Source organism: Pelobates fuscus, chromosome 1, assembly GCF_036172605.1.
Source record: "Pelobates fuscus isolate aPelFus1 chromosome 1, aPelFus1.pri, whole genome shotgun sequence".
NCBI classification, from domain to species: domain Eukaryota; kingdom Metazoa; phylum Chordata; class Amphibia; order Anura; family Pelobatidae; genus Pelobates; species Pelobates fuscus.
This window is the reverse complement of record NC_086317.1, coordinates 167,197,552-167,216,988: the sequence shown is the minus strand read 5'-3', so window position 1 is coordinate 167,216,988 and position 19,437 is coordinate 167,197,552. Positions and strand designations below refer to the sequence as shown.

The following is a 19,437-nucleotide window of genomic DNA, read 5'->3' as shown; positions in this document are numbered from 1 at the left end:
GATTTGGGGCTAGAGTTCACTCTCACTACTGCAACCACCAGGACCATTATCCTTGCTTCCTACAAGCACAAATTTGTGGTTTGGACCGTTTATTTTTAAAAGGGACAACAACCCCAAATAAGTTTTTCCAAATTTTTATACAGTGCACGGCAATTAGCTATAAGTGACTGGCGAGTGTTTTTCCTACCTCTTCGCACTCTGCAGAGACGTTCTCACTGTTTTATTGCTAGATATCGACGCACAGGTTATAGTGTATATTCGTATGGATCTAGGGGGCACTCAAGTGGTGCCCACATTGGCTGGTCCATGTCCACATCGCCCCAGGGCTCCGTTGCCGGGGAGATGGGACATCCACCCCTAACACGCCTGGCTAGGGGTAAGACCAAGCGATTTATGTACAAATAAAAAAAGGTTAGGTTAGCGCTAATAATACAGTGAATAGGCAGCGGCCTTGCAGAGGGTAACCCTCTAACCCTCTATGTGAGAAATTTACAATAAGAAAAAGAAAGGCTGCGCCAAAGGAAACATTTATCAAAAGAATATAAATATATATATAAAAAAAAAATAATAAGTTCCAATAAATATCTGAAGGTTTATATATATAGTCACTGATTCCGCTGGTAGAGTATCTTCTCTGTTTATAGTAGTTCAAATCGTCTCGTGATATGGAAGACACAAGAAGAGAGAACCAATCGTGTGGAGTGTACAGATAAATATTACAAAAAATAAAATTTAAGTATTTCACTCACATTTGGATGAGCTATGGCCAGCTCAGGTATAACAGGCATACAGCGGAATAATCCCTGCTTGTAGGATATGTTGATGTGATACCGGAGAAACTGACGGAAGCAAAGCACAGAGAGATGGACACAGGTTTCTTCAGGAAGGAAGAGATTCTTTATTGGATCACCGATCGGGACTCAGAGGGACTAACGTCACCAAAATACAGCAAGTTCTGAGCCCCGGACAATAGTGCAGGCTCCTTATATAGGCACATAACTCCTCCCATATTAAGCTCCACCCGCACATTCTCTTGACCAATCAATACAAATAAGAATTAACTTCCTGCTTGACCGCATGGCTTGTCCAGCACAATGGAGGAGGGGAATACTATATCCTGTATTCTTGCACATGCTCCGTACACTACTGATCGTATCTTGCCTCGTGCAACCAACTGATCGATACGTCAGCATATGCACGTACACATGCCACGTGGTAATCTCGGCCTACTAAATTTATTTTTACCGAGATTCCACCACATTCCCCCCTTTGATGCCTCTTGATATTTCACAATTACTTGAGGCATCACTTAACCTTAGTTTGCATACACCGCAAATTACCTTGAACCAGACCAGACTTATCTTATGATGTGAATCTTCAACACTCATCTTCCTGCATTGGTTCTCCCTGATCTAGAGCCTTATATTTATAAATTGCCATTATCTGTGCAGCAGCCTTCCTTTCTGCTATATTTTCTATCAGGCTTTGCACAGACCTAACTACTAAGGGTATAAGACACGGCAGGAGTAGACACAACATTAAAATCAGTAGGACTCCACCTACCACTGCCTTAAGCCCTCCAAACCACTCATACCAGCTACCAAACCAACTACTTGGATTATCCCCTTTCCATACCTGAGTAGGCACATGCGCTAGTTTAACCATATGGCTAGTAAGCTCAGCTATTGCTTGCCCTTCGTCATCTATTTGAAGACAGCAATTGCTCAGGTTAAACTTCCCACATACACCTCCCTCTACTGCCAAAAGGTAATCCAAGGCTAATCTATTTTGGTAGACTGCTGTCCTCATCCAGGTATTATGCTTCGCTAGAAGATTGAGCGCTTGTGATGTCTCGTTAGTAATGATCTCAACCACCGCCTGTAATCTTATAATACGGTTGAGCATATAAATAGGGGTTCTATAACCAAAGGTACCATCTTCTGCCCACGTGGCTGGCCCATAATAATCTATAATACGCTGGGGAGGCCATTCATTATCTTCCCAGGCGCCTATCTCTATGGGTCCCCTTTTCTTCCTATGATTCACATCATACACTTTAACACCTAAAGTCTCACCTGTTTCAATAGGTAACAAGAAGAAGGATGGTTTGAGCATACCCAACACACATGCCCCTTCCCAGTCCTGTGGCAACTCCGAATAGGCTTTCTTACCACAGATCCAGTACAAACTTGCTGGGGCTCTCCAGGTAGATGTGATAGATAGGTCAAACCACACATCCTTTAAATTGGCGTATCTAGCAAACGGGTTAGATGGCTCTGAGACATTTGAAGCCGACCACCAAGTTGTATTCTTTGTATCATCATCATAAGCTTTTTGCCCTAGACAAGTTAATTCTCCTACAGAAGTATTATACATCATTCCTTTCCTTGCTATGCAAACATAACCTATGATGGAGGTCTTTAATCTCCACTCAGATTTACCTCTAACACTCATATGATAATCGGCTTGTGTAGATATTAATTGGTCAACTGCCTCAGAACCGGACATTACCTCCTTTGCTTCCCAAGGCCATTGGTCTCCCATGTTAGTACCTCCACACACATAGCAGTTGGTAACATTAAGACTACCGGCAATACTTTCGGCTAAATCGATGAACAGGTTTTTAGCATTATGGGGGATCTTATTATCTATGCTCATCTCTTCATAAAAGGAATGGTATACTTGATGAGTTTGGGAGGATACCGTATCAGTCTCTATCCCTATAAACAATACTGTCCCAGGATCTAAACCCGTCCCATATATTTGAAACCCAAATAAATTACCATACTTGTCTAAGAACTTGTCGGGGTTATTTATAAGTATATGGACTGGATTGCATTCCATAGACTTACAATATGGGCTGGTAGGCAACTTAGTCACAATCATGTCCTTGTCTACTGTCTGTCCCCAAGTTGCCCACCCCACACAAGACCAATATGGGCAAAAGTTATAGTCTCTATTTGGGCATCTAGGACTCACATATTTATTTTTACTACTGGGACAAATATATTTATCGTTAGACCCATACGTCCTCTCCCATCTAAGATCCCCACATACATTCCACGGCTTTCTACCACTTGATATCGCCTTACACGCATCAAATAGCAGAACACCCGAAGAATGTACGGATTCTAACACCGTCTTATTAATTAGGGTCCCCTGAGGATCTCCATTCCTGAGAGTCAACCAAATTGTACGAGGTTGATACTCCGGACTGAAGCACTTAGGTTCTCCTACTCCTAAATGGCACACACTATATTCTATATTTAGGTATCTACATCTTGATACATCTCCTTTACACTCGTATTGTGAATGCCAAATTAGGGTTTGGGAAATATGGTTACCTGTTCTTGTAGTCTTAATGCATACCTCACAGCTAGGAGTGTCGGTACCTCTACCTTCCTGAATATAAAAATACACATAAATAAACATTATTATAAGCACTTCTTTCGTCGTCATCCTCAGTCTTCGTCCGTGCGAAGGCACCTCAGCTTCCAGGATGTAAGGGCTGCAGGGAATGGAGTTCTGCTCGTCTTCACAGGGGTCCCTTCGAGACTTACCTGGCTTATATACTATACGTCGGTGAGCGGACAGGCTTTATTATGGCCTCCTCACTCACGTACCAAGTCTCTGAAACAATAAAATTTTGTAATCCACAAAGTTCCTCGTCACTCCGACTGAGTCGTGCGTTTTAACCGGATCTTGCAGGGATTCTCTGGATCTGCTGTAACTTGCCAAGAATCGACTGCTGCTGGTTTAACCCTGGAGTGATGTATCCACGGAGTCACTTCGGCTACTTTTATCGCTGTAGGGGTAGACAAAAGAACAACATAAGAACCTCTCCACTTGGGCCCTAACGGTACATTATTCCACTCTTTAATCCACACTTGGTCTCCTGGGTGGTAACTATGAACTGGGGGATAAATATTCACAGGTAATCTATCTTGTACCCATTTCTGTACCTCCTCCATAGTCTTACCCAACTCTACAACCTGCTGCCGGGTAATTCCTTCTCCCAACTGACTCAAATCCCCCCTTAAGTTACCAAGTACGGGAGGTGGTCGCCCATACATGATTTCAAAAGGAGAGAGGCCCATCCTTCTGGTAGGTGTACTGCGGATTCGCAATAGAGCTATGGGTAAGAGAACGTTCCACTTAAGTTGGGTTTCCTGACACATTTTAGCCAACTGATTCTTAATAGTTCTATTCATTCTCTCTACCTTACCAGAACTCTGGGGTCTATATGCCGTATGAAACCTCCACTTTATACCAAGCATATGAGTCAGTTGTTGTAGGCACTGATGAACAAAAGCTGGACCATTGTCCGATCCTATAGAGCAGGGTAGTCCGTATCGGGGTATTATTTCTCGTAACAGGAATCTCACAACTTCTCCTGCTTTCTCTGTACGAGTAGGACATGCTTCTACCCAGCCTGAATAGGTGCACACAATTACCAACAGGTAATGATGTCCACCCGATTTAGGCATCACTGTATAGTCAATTTGTAAATCGGACATGGGGAGTCCCCCCATAAACTGGACTCCTGGTGGCTTTACTGGTCCTTGCCTTGCATTATTTTTAGCACACGCTACACATCTTCGTACAATGGCCTGAGTCAAGTTGGACAATCTTGGTATGTAGAAATGTTTTCTGAGAGATTCCTCTGTGCTGTCTCTCCCAGAATGTGTCCCGTTGTGGTAATTTTGGACAATTTCTACCGCTAGTGATGCTGGAATGACTATTCTTCCATCTTCTAACTGATACCATTTGTTCTCCAAATACTTTCCAGGTTCAGTCTTTAACCACTCCTCTTCTTGAGCTGTATAAACTGGAGTCCATTGAGACAGTGGAGTTGGTATAAGAGCAGCTATATGCCCCACATACTCCTGTCTTCCCGATTCAGCGGCACGCTTAGTTGCACTATCTGCCATCCGATTTCCCTTGGTTACATCACCATCTCCTCTCAGATGCGCTCGACAATGTATGATACCGACTTCTTTCGGCTCCCACACTGCTTCCAATAGTTATAGGATTTCAGCTGCATACTTGATTTCTTTGCCTTCTGAATTCAATAGTCCTCTTTCTTTATACAAAGCTCCGTGGGCATGAGTGGTTAAAAACGCATACTTGGAGTCCGTGTAGATGTTCACTCTTAAACCTTCAGCCAATTGTAACGCTCGTGTCAGTACTATCAATTCTGCCTTTTGTGCTGATGTTCCTTTCGCCAGTGGCCGAGCTTCTATCACCTTGTCAATTGTTGTTACTGCATATCCTGCATAGCGGATCCCTTCTTTCACATAACTACTGCCGTCAGTGTAATATTGAACATCGGGGTTCTGGATGGGAAAATCACGAAGATCTGGTCTACTTGAAAATACTTCATCCATTACTTCCAAACAATCATGTTGACTTTCAGTAGGTTGTGGCAAAAGGGTAGCTGGATTTAAGGTGTTTACAGTCTCTAAATGCACTCTTGGGTTTTCACACAACATTGCTTGATACTTGGTCATACGGCTATTACTAAACCAATGATTTCCTTTGTAATCCAACAACGTCTGTACTGCATGTGGGACTCGTACATAAAGTTCTTGACCCAGAGTGAGTTTATCGGCTTCAGCTACTAGCAGGGCGGCTGCAGCTACGGCTCTTAGACAAGGTGGAAGTCCGCTGGCCACTGCATCCAGTTGCTTAGACATGTAGGCAACAGGTCTTTGCCATGATCCCAAGTACTGTGTCAATACTCCCACAGCCATTCTTCTTTGCTCATGTACATACAGGTAGAATGGTCGTGTGTGATCAGGTAGACCTAATGCTGGGGCACTCATCAAAGCCTTCTTCACATCTTCAAATGCCGTTTGCTGTTCTTGAGTCCATAAGAAGGGGTCGTGCTCTGTACCTTTGATAGCTGCATACAGAGGTTTTGCCAGTATCGCGTAGCTGGGAATCCATATCCTACAGAAGCCTGCTGCCCCCAAGAATTCTCGCACTTGTCTTCTATTCTTGGGTATCGGTATTTGGCACACAGCTTCTTTTCTCTCTGGCCCCATAATTCTTTGACCTTCAGAGATATGGAATCCCAGATATTTGACAGTTGGCAAACACAACTGAGCCTTCTTTCTAGACACCTTGTATCCTGCCTTCCAGAGAATGTGTAGTAGATCGTGCGTTGCTTGCTGACATATTTCCTTTGTAACTGCTGCTATCAACAAGTCATCTACATATTGTAACAATACACACTCTCCTGGGATGGACTCGAAATCCAGTAGATCTTGACTTAGAGCTGAACCAAATAGGGTAGGTGAATTTTTAAACCCTTGGGGCAGTCTTGTCCAGGTCATTTGGCGTTTTGAGCCCATCACAGCGTTTTCCCATTGGAAAGCGAAGATACATTGACTTTCTGCGGCAATTCGGAGGCAAAAGAAGGCATCTTTGAGGTCTAAGTCTGTAAAGTAAGTAGCCCCGCCCGGAATTAAAGCAAGCAGGTTATATGGATTGGGTACAACTGGATGTATACTAACAACCGCATCATTGACTGCTCTCAAGTCCTGCACAGGTCGATACTCATCTGTACCGGGCTTTTGAACAGGCAGCAATGGGGTGTTCCAGGGGGAAGTACAGAATTTTAGGATACCATACCGTATGAACTTATCCAGATAAGATTGGATGTTCTTCTTAGCCTTCTGCGGGATGTGATATTGTCTTAGGCTCACTGGATAAACCCCAAGTTTTAGTTCAATTTTAATAGGTGGAATATTGCGGGCCAGTCCTGGTGGGTTGTTCTCTGCCCAAACTCCTGGTATGTTGAATAAGGATTCATCACTCCTAGGGTTTTGGCTAGTCAACGCTGTATAAAGTCGCCACTCTTCTTCCTTTGGTACGGATAATGTCATAATACCTGAAGGTCCATTAAACTTTAAGGATGTTGTTCCATTTGGTAGGAACGTAATCTGCGCTTGTAACTTAGATAGCATATCACGTCCCAGCAATTGGACTGGACATTCAGGCATATAAAGGAATTGATGTTTTACTACGTGGCCTCCCAATGTACAGAGTCGACTTTTAAGAACCGGTTTTTCAGCACTTCTTCCAGTTGCTCCTATTACAGTAATAGTCCTTCCAGATGGAGGAGCAACTAGGTTAGTCACCACTGAATGTTCAGCACCAGTGTCGATCATGAACGCACTCCTTTTTCCCCCTATTGATACATCGACCATAGGCTCCGCTCGACCAAGGGGGATGGAGCCCGGTCGGTATCAATAGTCCTCCATGACCGTGTCAGCCAATCCTACAAAGTCCCTACCTTCTCTATCGCGGGACCTTTGCGCTGCTGGAAAATACCTATCTTCCCTAACACTTCCTCTGTTCCCATTGCTCCCTCTATTACCATTACTCCCTCCGGGGCCTCCTCTACCTCTCGCTCTGCCTCTAAAGTTTCCGTATCCTGCCCTGGGTTGGTCTCTCTCGTACTGCTCTCTTTGTGGACACTCGTTCCTCCAATGCCCTTCTTCCTTGCAATACGCGCATTGATTCCTACTCAAGGGCTCCCTATTCCATCTACCATCGCCTCTATCTGGGCCCCGTCTATCTACGCCTGCGATCGCTACCGCTAACATATCTGCCTTTTTACGCATCTTGCGCTCTTCCTCTTTCTTACTTTCTGTTTCCCTGTTCATGTATACTTTATTCGCTACCTCCATTAGTTGGGTGATAGACATACCTGCAAACCCTTCTAACTTCTGTAGCTTGCGCTTAATATCTCCGTAAGCTTGGCTGACAAAGGCGGAGTTCACCATTCGGGAATTATCTGCGTCTTCCGGATTAAAGGGGGTATACAAGCGGTATGCCTCCAATAATCGGTCATAAAAGACACTGGGCGCTTCATCACTTTTCTGAATCACCTCAACTGTCTTCGACATATTAATGGCTTTCTTTCCTCCGGCTTTCATGCCAGCAATTATAGCGTCTCTATAGGCTCTGAGTTGAACCATATCAGCACCATTTACATTCCAGTCGGGATCGGTGTTAGGATAATGTGTTGTGGCCCATGCTGCTGGATTGGCTTGATTCAAAGCACGGGCTCTATCCTCTAGCGCTTTAATGGCCGCTTGATTAATCCTTGTCCTTTCCTCATTGTTAAACAAAGTCATTAATAACTGCTGGCAATCAGCCCATGTCGGGTTATGTGTCTAAACTATTGAGGTGAACAGATCAGTCATAGCTTGTGGTTTCTCAGTATACGAGGAATTGTGGGTCTTCCAATTCAAGAGATCGGTTGTCGTGAACGGGACATATACGAAGACTGGGTCAGCATGTGCCATTTGACCTGCGGCATCGATATAGGCTGACCCGGGATTCAGACGAAGAGGCATCTGATAATGTTTTAATTGTTGGGTACCGGTCAGTTGTCGGGTTAGTATGGGGCTACGTAGAGGGGCGTCAGTTAGAGGTTCCGGTCGGGGGGTAATAAGGCATGAGGATGTGGGAGCTTGGTTTTGGGAAAAATTAGTAAATAAAACACTTCGAGCCGAGCTAGAAGAAGCTTGACCGGAAGTCTGAAGTGGCGCCAAATCAGGATATTCAGATCTAATGGGGGTTGGTTCTGGTTCCGGAAGGGGAGATTTAGTACGAGAGGGGGTGGATTCTGTACTGGAGGAGGAAGCGGAAGTGGATGGGGGCAATGGGGAAAGGGGTGCAGGACTTCCTGCATTCGCGTCACTTCCTCTTAAAGGAAAGTAAGGGGGCGGCAAAGGGATCTCGGACTCAGGGGGCGTGTCCAAAATGGGCCTAACACCAGTCCTAGTGGACAAACAAGTCCTAGCCACCATGAGGCGACATTGCTCCTCGTGGCATGTCTGAATCCATTTTGGCGAGTCATTTACGGCCTGTCTCCAACAATCAATATAAGGAAACTGCCCGTAAAGTTCAGGCCTACCTGATACAGCCACGTGTAAGCGCTGTACCAGAGTTGGATCCAAACTGCCACGTGGCGGCCATGCCGCAACCAAAGTAGGCCACTCCCTAGTACACAAAGTGACCAAACGTACAGGAGACATTTTAACCCCAAAATCACATGTTTTGAATCCCTTTTTAAAATTCTTCACCATACAACCTAAGGGATCCGGAATCGTTGACTCCGACGCGCCCATACTTATCAATGGAACGTCGTTGACAACGAATACTATGCACGCGTACTATTCAACAGTCACACCCGTTTCCTCTGGCAACAGCACCACGTGGTACGGTTACCAAGTGAAACGTACACAATAACACAATAAACACTCAGGGAATTCCCGTACACGCACAGCTGTTACACCAGTCACTAAATAATCAATATTATGCCCTTTGGCGAAACTATACAGTCACCCATGCTATAATTCTCTATATATGAATTACCCGTCTATAACACACCCCAGTAACATCGTCTTTTACAAATAGCGGTTACAGTACGGTTAGCATAGGTCAAAGCACAATTTAAGGTCACAATACAATTATTAGTGGTTATGGTGTTAAACATGCAATAGACGACAATGATTAGTACTTATATACAGTGTCAGTAAATATACAGGGTTATGGTACCGTGCACTATGATACAGCAACACACTATTAACACTCTCGCTAGACGGCTGAGCTTGCGCAATCTAACAAGATATACACTTTACTAAACAATCTTTAACACATTTACAATTCCCAACTAAACTATTGGCCAGTACCTTGAATGGACTACCTAAAACTATGTACACCTGTTTTGGTTAGCCACACTGCCCAAGCACCACATATAGCGAGCTAGAGGACCGAATTTACACAGGCGCCTCTTAGTCGATTACTATCAAAAATCTAGTGGGTTCCAAATTTACACGCCTTCCCACTTAGCCAAGATAGGTTGAGAGCTAGCGAACCGAATTTACACAGGCGCCGCTTAGTCTCCCGGTCCCTCCGACCTAGCGAACGTAATATACACCCTAGAACGCTAGTCTAGACAAGACACCGGTGTCCGGCTAGGGCTATTTACACAGGACCCCGCCTGACTAACCAAATCAAACGGTCTGACTAAAGAGCGTTCGATTGAGCGGTGCGCCTTCGCTCCTTCCCTCCGACAGAGGGGGCAGATTCCATACACAAATAACCCCTTATGGGCCTACCGCACAATCGGTATACCCCTAGTGGGTCTGCCGTCTAAAACAGCAGTTGTCTTACCTCCTCGTTCCTGAACCTGAGTTCACACTCATCGACGGGGACACCCCAGCACTTCTTACGTAGAGGCCGATGATCTCCTGGACAACAGACCAGTGGCGCCGAGACGAAGGGAGGTCCACGCAGAAGTTCAGGGGTGCAGCCGTAGAGAACGTGGGCAAAGATAGACCGTCTCACGCCTCTGCCTCTCAGCTACCGTTGAACGATGAGCTTCCCGGCCAATGCACCAAATGATACCGGAGAAACTGACGGAAGCAAAGCACAGAGAGATGGACACAGGTTTCTTCAGGAAGGAAGAGATTCTTTATTGGATCACCGATCGGGACTCAGAGGGACTAACGTCACCAAAATACAGCAAGTTCTGAGCCCCGGACAATAGTGCAGGCTCCTTATATAGGCACATAACTCCTCCCATATTAAGCTCCACCCGCACATTCTCTTGACTAATCAATACAAATAAGAATTAACTTCCTGCTTGACCGCATGGCTTGTCCAGCACAATGGAGGAGGGGAATACTATATCCTGTATTCTTGCACATGCTCCGTACACTACTGATCGTATCTTGCCTCGTGCAACCAACTGATCGATACGTCAGCATATGCACGTACACATGCCACGTGGTAATCTCGGCCTACTAAATTTATTTTTACCGAGATTCCACCACAGATGGTTGTCCTCCAGGGGGTAGTAATGTCCAATTCTCAGGAGAAGATAAAAACAGCAAATAGTGCTCTCTGATAATATAATGTGTCAGTATATAAAATAGAATAAAATATACTCACAAATAGAGTGCAGGCAACACTGCACTCTGGAAGTAGCATTGGTGGTATAATCCCCACCTCAGGATAAATTGAATAAAATGCCAGGAAAAAATATAAAAATAGCGTGTAAAAAGATAATGGCACAAATATATAGCCAAAAATCATTTCTTAGAAAATACACAATATTTTTTTAAAAAAACGCTCCTCAATGACACCGCGAGAGCTATAGTATGATCAAAACTGACCTTTTATGAAAAGGCTAATAAAATGGATACTCTGTTAACAAGATCCCTTAGGCCACGGCAACGGAACACACATATCACGAAGATCAAAAATACTGTGGGAGACTATCAAACGAACCCCACAGCGATTGCCAGTATTTATGGATTTTTACACCAAACTATATAACCACTCGATGGGCGAGGATGCGTACCACAACAGGAACTTCATGGGATACGAGAATTCCTCTCTCTGTGATACTCGTCCCCAAACTCAGCGAGGCGGACTCAGCAGCTCTTGGTAACCAGATCTCGGTTGAGGAAATAGATACAGCAATTTCTGCTCTGACAAGCAATAAGGCATCTGGCCCAGATGGCTTAGACGGTAGCTACTACAAGATATTTAGAGAGGAGCTTCTGTCCCATCTTGAACTGTGGTTTAACGACCTCAGGGACGGAGGGACCCCATATCAAGACATGTCTCTAGCGAACATAGTCTTACTGCCTAAACCTTGTAAAGATGACTCAATCCCGGAGAATTTTCGCCCAATCTCTTTAATTAACCACAACTCCAATATTTTAGCAAAAATATTAGCGAGCAGACTGAACCAGATTCTCACTAGCCTGGTCCACCCAGACCAGGTGGGCTTAGTGCCGGGTAGGCAACTGTTCGAGAATACAAGACGCAACATTAATCTTATAGAGAGACAAACTAAGATGAAAATCCCGACATTGATAAGGTCACTAGATGCCGAAAAGGCATTTCACAGAGTTAAATGGCCGTATCTGTTCGAGACATTACACCACTTCAGTATGCCGGCCCAGTTTATCATGATCATTAAAGCCTTATACTCCAATGTCAGGGCGCAGGTCCGAATAACAGGTGCACGACCTATTCCCTTCCCCTTGTGTAACTGCACGAGACAGGGGTGCCCTCTTTCACCGCTACTGCTTGTTATTTCTCTAGAACCCCTCATGCAAAAGATACGCGCAACACCAGAGGTCAGGGGAATTACCGTGGGGGGACAGGAATACATTATATCGGGAGTCGCTGATGATGTATTATTAACATTGACAGACCCAAAGGAATCCATGGCAGCGCTGACGGGGATACTGGTAGAATATGGCAAGGTGGCCGGATACAAGGATAATCTACACAAATCAAGCGCAGGTATGGTGATGAAAGCGTGGCATATATAGGGAAGACATATCACGTCCACATAGCAAAAGATCACATCAAATACCTAGGCATATGGTTAACGGCGGACCCATCCCTCCTACATCAACAAAACTACGTCCCACTAATTAGGCAATTAATACATGACATGGAGACATGGGTAGATAAACCGATATTGTGGATCGGAAGAATACATTTGGTGAAAATGAATGTGTTACCTAGGATATTGTTCCTCTTTCAAGCTCTCCCGATCCACTTTACTAAATCTAGCCTGGGAGCACTTCAGCAAGCTATCGGTAAGTTTATCTGGCAGAATAAGAAGTACAGGATCTCAAGTAATATACTTTATAGAGCCAAGGATAGAGGAGGTCTGGGACTACGAACCTCTACTACTATTACGTGGCGGCTCACCTTGTCCAAATAGCCCTTTGGCATACGTCCCCCGACGAGAGGAGGTGGGTGGACTTGGAGTCCTCCTTGATGGGCCCGGATCTACCCCAGTTCCCTATATGGATCCATAGGGAACATAGACCTCTAGACAAGGTACCATACCAGGCGATACATTCCTCCCTTAGAGTCTGGGACGCGACCGCCCACAAATATGTCGTGACATCTGTCCCGTCACCAATGACCCCGTTCTTGAGAAACAGAGATTTCCTCCCAGGCATGCAGGCTAGGGGTTTTAAGGGACTTGAAAACACAGGACTGCACAGACTCTCTCAACTGTTTGACAATGGCTCATCTGTCACTTTTGATGACCTGAAAAGCAGGGCCCCATTAAGACCTTTCGATTTTTTTCGCTATCTTCAGCTTAGGGACTATGCCCGAGATACCAGGATCAAAACGGCGGCACAGACATCATTAACATTTTTCGAACAAATGTTCTCGAAGGAGCAATTCCCAAGTGGTCTAATCTTCTGTCTATACTCTCACCTGAGTACTCATACACAAGAATGGGGTGACATCAAGTACATAGACCAGTGGGAAGCAGATTTAAACGAGGTACTGGAGGGCATAGAATGGCAGGAAATATGGGAGGCTGCTGCAACGTCTTCGGTGTGCATCTCCGTGCAGGAACAATCATATAAGACTATGTTTCGGTGGTATACCACCCCAGTAACGCTGTACCGAATGCGCAAAAACCCGACAGACTTATGCTGGAGGGGCTGCTGACAAAAGGGTATGTTTATTCATATGTGGTGCGAATACCCGGGGCTGCAGACCAATTGGTAACGGATTGCAGAATTGCTGGGAGAGGTGTTCGGCAGATAGGTAAAGCTGGACCCCTGGGTGTTTCTACTATCCAGATGCATGGACGACTGGACAAAAATGGAACAATACCTCCTACAAAAAGTAAACCTAGCCACACGAAGAGCCCTAGCACAGGTATGGCTACAGAGGGACACCCCTACAATAGCAATGGTAAAACTAACAGCATGGGTCAGAGGGGCCTTGGATCAATAGTACGGTGAACGACTAGGACGGCAGACTGGACTAACACATAAAATCACACCACACAGGGCGATGGAGAAAAGTAACAGAATGCTACACCCAAGTCCTTTCACTAAGAGTAGGTTCGTAGATGCCAGAGATAGAGGAGGTTAGAAGGGCAATACTCCCCTTGTGAAGCCTATCATTGAGCGACTCCCCCCAGGCCTCCCCCCCTTCCCTCTCTCTTCTCCACGATCACCCCTAATTATCTATTTTCACTTCCTCAAGGATGTTCTTTCTTCTTCTGGTTTTAATCTTATATTTTCTCTTTCTTACATTTGGACAATCGAGCAAAATGGGTTTACAAAAGGATAATACTGGAGTTCTGACAGCAAATATAATTGCATATACTCCTAATTGTTTTCAATGCAAGCAACTGCACGGTTGTTACATGTTATATTCACTACAAAAGACCAAACAGGATGTGTAGGGATAATTGAAGATGTGAATCACCAACTGGGGAAAATCAGGCAAATATTTACTTAACGATTGCAAAGTTATGTACTATATGCAAAGCTGCATGTGCATTCAAGAGGATAACGAAAAAAACTAAAAAGCAGAGAGTATATGCCTTTGTTCACGTCTTGATTTCAGTGTATATGCTATGTATCAGATGTCCTGTTTTGGAATAAAGAATAAAAAAAATAAAAAATGACTGCATCTGTATATAAATTTGCCCTAAAATCTGGTTTTATGTTCATATATGTTACAGTAATCTCAAAAAAAAAAAAAACACACAAAATTATTGTATTGTTCTTTTATAGTGATATCGCAAACATATAATTTTCGGTTCGCGAACGGCGAACTTCCGCAAATGTTCGCGAACGGGCGAACCGCCATAGACTTCAATAGGCAGGCGAATTTTAAAACCCACAGGGACTCTTTCTGGCTACGTAAAGCACGTAAAATAAGGGGGGGGGGGGACCTACTAAATAACAATAAGGGGGGGGGGGACCTACCGTCCTCCCCCCCTGACCGGTGGGTGGGGGCCGTAAAAAAACAATAAGGGGGGACCTACTGTCCCCCCCGGCCCCCACCCCTGAGCGGTGGGTGGGGGCCCTAAATAAAGAGAGGGGGAGGACCTACTGTCCTCCCCCCGGCCCCCACCCCTGAGCAGTGGGTGGGGGCCCTAGATAATAATAGTGGGGGGGGACCTACCGTCCTCCCCCCTAGCCCCCCCCCCCGAGCGGTGGGTGGGGGCCCTAAATAAAGAGAGGGGGGACCTACTGAACAGTGGGGGGACCATCCCTCCAATTACAGTGCTCTGTGTCATTTTACACAGCGTGGGAAAATTCCAAAGAACTTTCCCACGCTGTGTAAAATGACAAAGAGCACTCTGATTGGCTTAAACCCACCAATCAGAGTGTTCTTAGCCTTATTGCAGGGCGGGGGAAGGCTTTATAAGCCTTCCCCCGCCCTGCGTAGCTCAGTCTGCACGGAGCCCTCCATGGGTGAAGATGGATTATTTTTTTGCGCTTGGGTTTTTTCTTTTTCGTCAGGTTTTTTTTTGCGCTCAAGTTTTTTATTTTATTTTAAGTTTGTCGGGAATGATGGCTTTTTATTTGGCCTTTTTTGGGGCTGAAAAATGAAGATTTTAGAAAAAAGAAGACGTCAAATGGCAAGTTTAATTTTTTTTTACAGGTTAGTTTTTTTATTCCCCCCTCACTATTTTTAGGGTGAGGGGGGTAGGTAGGGGATAGCTTGATTTGGGTGGGGGGGTGACTAGGGGCTTGGGACCCCTAGTCACCTTGATGGGGGGGGGGATTTTCATTTAGGGCCCCCACTCGTCACTCAGGGGTGGGGGCCGGGGGGGGACAGTAGGTCCCCCCCACCATTATTATCTAGGGCCCCCACCCACTGCTCAGGGGTGGGGGCCGGCGGCGGACAGTAGGTCCCCCCCTTATTGTTTTTTTAGGGCCCCCACCCACTGCTCAGGGGTGGGGGCCGGGGGGAGGACAGTAGGTCCCTCCCCTCTCTTTTTTTAGGGCCCCCACCCACCGCTCAGGGGTGGGGGCCATGGGGGAGGACGGTAGGTCCCCCCCACCATTATCTAGGGCCCCCACCCACCGCTCAGGGGTGGGGGCCAGGGGGAGGACAGTAGGTGCTCCCCCTCTCTTTATTTAGGGCCCCCACCCACCGCTCAGGGGTGGGGGTTGTGGGGGAGGACGGTAGGTCCCCCCCTTAATTTTTTTTAGGGTCCCCACCCACCGCTCAGGGGTGGAGACCGTGGGGGAGGACGGTAGGTCCCCCCCCACCATTATCTAGGGCACCCACCCACTGCTCAGGGGTGGGGGCCGGGGGGAGGACAGTAGGTCCCCCCTCTCTTTATTTAGGGCCCCCACCCACTGCTCAGGGGTGGGGGCCGGGGGGGTCAGTAGGTCCCCCCTTATTGTTTTTTTAGGGCCCCCACCCACCGCTCAGGGGTGGGGTTTGGGGAGGAGGACGGTAGGTCCCCCCCCACCATTATTATCTAGGGCCCCCACCCACTTCTCAGGGGTGGGGGCCGGGGGGAGGACAGTAGGTCCCCCCCCCCCCCCAAACACAGGTTACTGGCTATGGAGGATAATGTATAATAAACTCCAAAAAAAATATGAATGCAGCTTCAGAATTAATCTAAATTGTATGCTGTCTAGGAGGTGGGAGGGTCTGGGAGGGAGGGTCTGCTGCTGATTGGCTGGAATGTGTCTGCTGACTGTGAGGTACAGGGTCAAAGTTTACTCAATGATGATGAATAGGGGGCGGACCGAACATTGCATATGTTAGCCATCCGTGGCGAACACGAACATGCTATGTTCACCAGGGCTATTCGCCAGCGAACCGTTCGGGACATCACTATTCTTTTCTATATTGAATATATCATTCAAATTATGTGTTAGAAAACGTATGTGAAACCCTAGGCTAATGACAATAACAAGAGCCAATTAGAATTAGAAATTTGTAACGATGCAATGTTTGTGGACCCAGGACACACTTGATAACAAGACAAATCTCAATGTATCGCTCCTGGTAAAATATTTTGTAAATAAATAAAATATCCCTCACATAGAAATCAAAGTGCCCTATCTGTATTAATTAATAACTGGTACAGAAGAGAAACACTGAGCTACCTATGTATCAGAACAGGTGAAAGTCTCAAAACAAGTCTGCAGACACATTAGGTTACATTGGTTTTAGATGGTTTTTAAATAAAGGTTTAGAAAGAAACGTTACAAGTGTCCAGAAAAATAAGGTTTCCCTGCTCCGTGAAATTGCCTGGGAAAAGAAAGGCTCTCAAAACAGTCCAATGTCACCCAGCCATCTAGAAGTCTGTTTCCCCCCAAAATAGAGGACTTTGTAATTGCGTAACTGCACAGATGTACAATAAGAAAATGTCAGAGAAGATATACATACATATATATTCTGCTCTAAGGAGCAATCACCATAATAAAATCAAACCAAAATAATGTAACATTTAATACCCACAATAGAACCGGTTTTACCTGGATATATCTCCCCCAAATTTCACAATTTCATGTAGGTTGACACACTTTCCAAGATGCACAGGAAAATGGTTCCGCCTGTCCATTTTCTGTTTATAATCCAATTACAAAGTCATTATTAAGAGAAATTAAAAGTTAATTTGATGAAATAAGACAGACACAATTATTCTTAATTTGACTTTATTCATGTATTGCTTGTTTGCAAAAAATCATATGTAATAGTGCATTCATTAAAAATCATTCATATATTTATATATAAAATAAATCTCTCTCAAGCAAATCATTATAACATGCCTTTCTAAGAATCTACGAATGGTTAAAGGAATCCTATAGCTGCTTAGATTGGGTCTGCTTTCAGCCCTTTGCTCATTTTCAAGTGATATTCATTAAGAACGGCAAAGCATTATTCCTGGATTTTAAGGTTGATTAAAAAAACACATGGAGCACCACCATCAAAAACCCGAAGAGGCTACAAGAAGGCAGTTAACACATGCATGGCATAGGTGTGTCCAAGCACCGTAAATCTATATGGCTGCATACTTATTACATCTTAAGTGCATATTTTACGGAACTTTGATACTGCTGGAGAAAATTACGCCGTTGCTTGAAAGGAGTCACAGTCATATCTATATGGCAGAGCAGGACCGAGATATTTAATAACTAATATGTATTCTTAATTAAATAACTTCATAAAATCACTTATGATTGTGGAGGGGTAGAATAAAAATTGGGTTTCTCATAGATGATTCTTAGATTGGCTAAGTAAAAGCAGGTGTAGTATGTGAACACACTGACCTTGGTATTCAGCAGGATGATTAGACAGACACACATTGTGCTGTTGAATTCTACAGATAGAACATGTAAGTTATATAGAGAGCAATTAGCTTAGCTTGTTCTGGAAGCTCCAAACCAGTCTGGTCCTGAAAACCACGAGAGCAGCAGACTGCACATTATGAAATAGTACATATAATCATGTAGGTCCCATCACACTCTTAAAAGCGAGTAAACGTGATTGAAGAAGCAGACTAAGTGATCTTCCCGAGATTGGCCCACTGTGCTTGCAGATATATTAAACCAGAACTACAGAAAAATAAATTTAAAATAGGAGGTATTGATGTGACTTAAGGCAGACAAACTTGCAGAGCCCCATGAATCTTGAATAATGTGCAATTCAAAGTTTAGCACTGGTTTTGGAGATTGTACAGGTCAGAATTCTGGAGATCTGTCAAATTACAAAATGAAAAGAGGAATACATGCAAACAGATACAGGAAACCAAATACAAGAACATCACAATAATGTGAAAACAGACATAAAATAGGCTGGTTGTTTGTTTCTAAAGCGGTCTTGAGAAATCACAGTAAGAGTGTCCAACTTGAACTTTCAATACCTGATGAAAAAGAAGAAAAATATATACATCATGCTTATTTCTGAAAGAAATACCATCATATTTGCTAAATGTACACAACCCCCAATTATTATTGAATATGTGTTACCTATAGTAGTTGGGTTTAAAAGGTCCATTCTTATTGAGCCCTAGGTACTTTGCTTGTTCATCAGAAAGTTCTGTTAAATGTGCATCAAAGGAAGGCAGATGCAGGCTTGCAACATATTCATCTAAAGTAACCAAGAGCAATAGGTTAATGGGACAATCAAGGTGCAAACAAAAAAAAAAAAATATCTGTTAGGACCTGTGCAGAATCGGACATACCCATTTTCTTGGGCAACAGGTAAACATCCTGTTTGTATCGACCTTCTGGAGCATTATACAGTTCAATTAGAGCCAGTGCCTAAAGGAAACAGAAATTACATTACAAAATATTCTGTAGAAAAATAGTCAAATTTTCACTTAAAGGGACACTGTAGTCATCAGCAATATAAACATTAAGAAAGAGCACAGTAAATTTGAGCTAGAGTTAAACCAAAGTTTGAGTCTTGGCTGACCTTTATGACTATGTGTTGGGTGAGTTCGTGGGCTCCGTGTTGGCATGCTCGTGAGTCAAGTTCCTGCTGAGGAGAGGCTCTCGGCCCTTGGCACGAAAGGAACAACCGGGTCAGGGTTTCATGACCTAGCTGTGGCACCTACAGGTGTGCCGGGGTCGGGTTCAGTGATTCCCAAAG

At 44.6% G+C, this 19,437-nt stretch overlaps 1 protein-coding gene across 3 annotated transcripts in view; it reads right to left on the bottom strand.

The window, feature by feature from the left end:
• Positions 1–17,481: 17,481 nt before the first annotated feature.
• Positions 17,482–19,437, bottom strand: part of AHCYL1 (adenosylhomocysteinase like 1) — a 63,045-nt gene continuing 61,089 nt past the window's right edge. For 2 of the 3 annotated variants that reach the window (XM_063452012.1, XM_063452020.1), the window contains exons 15-17: positions 19,028–19,106; positions 18,813–18,933; positions 17,482–18,706 (exon numbers count right to left, since the gene is read on the bottom strand). In XM_063452012.1, the coding sequence (XP_063308082.1) occupies positions 18,700–18,706; positions 18,813–18,933; positions 19,028–19,106 (207 nt within the window). In that variant the 3' untranslated portion in view covers positions 17,482–18,699. Of the gene's footprint in view, positions 18,707–18,808; positions 18,934–19,027; positions 19,107–19,437 lie in introns of those variants that run through there. The other variant, XM_063452028.1, reaches the window with a different exon arrangement.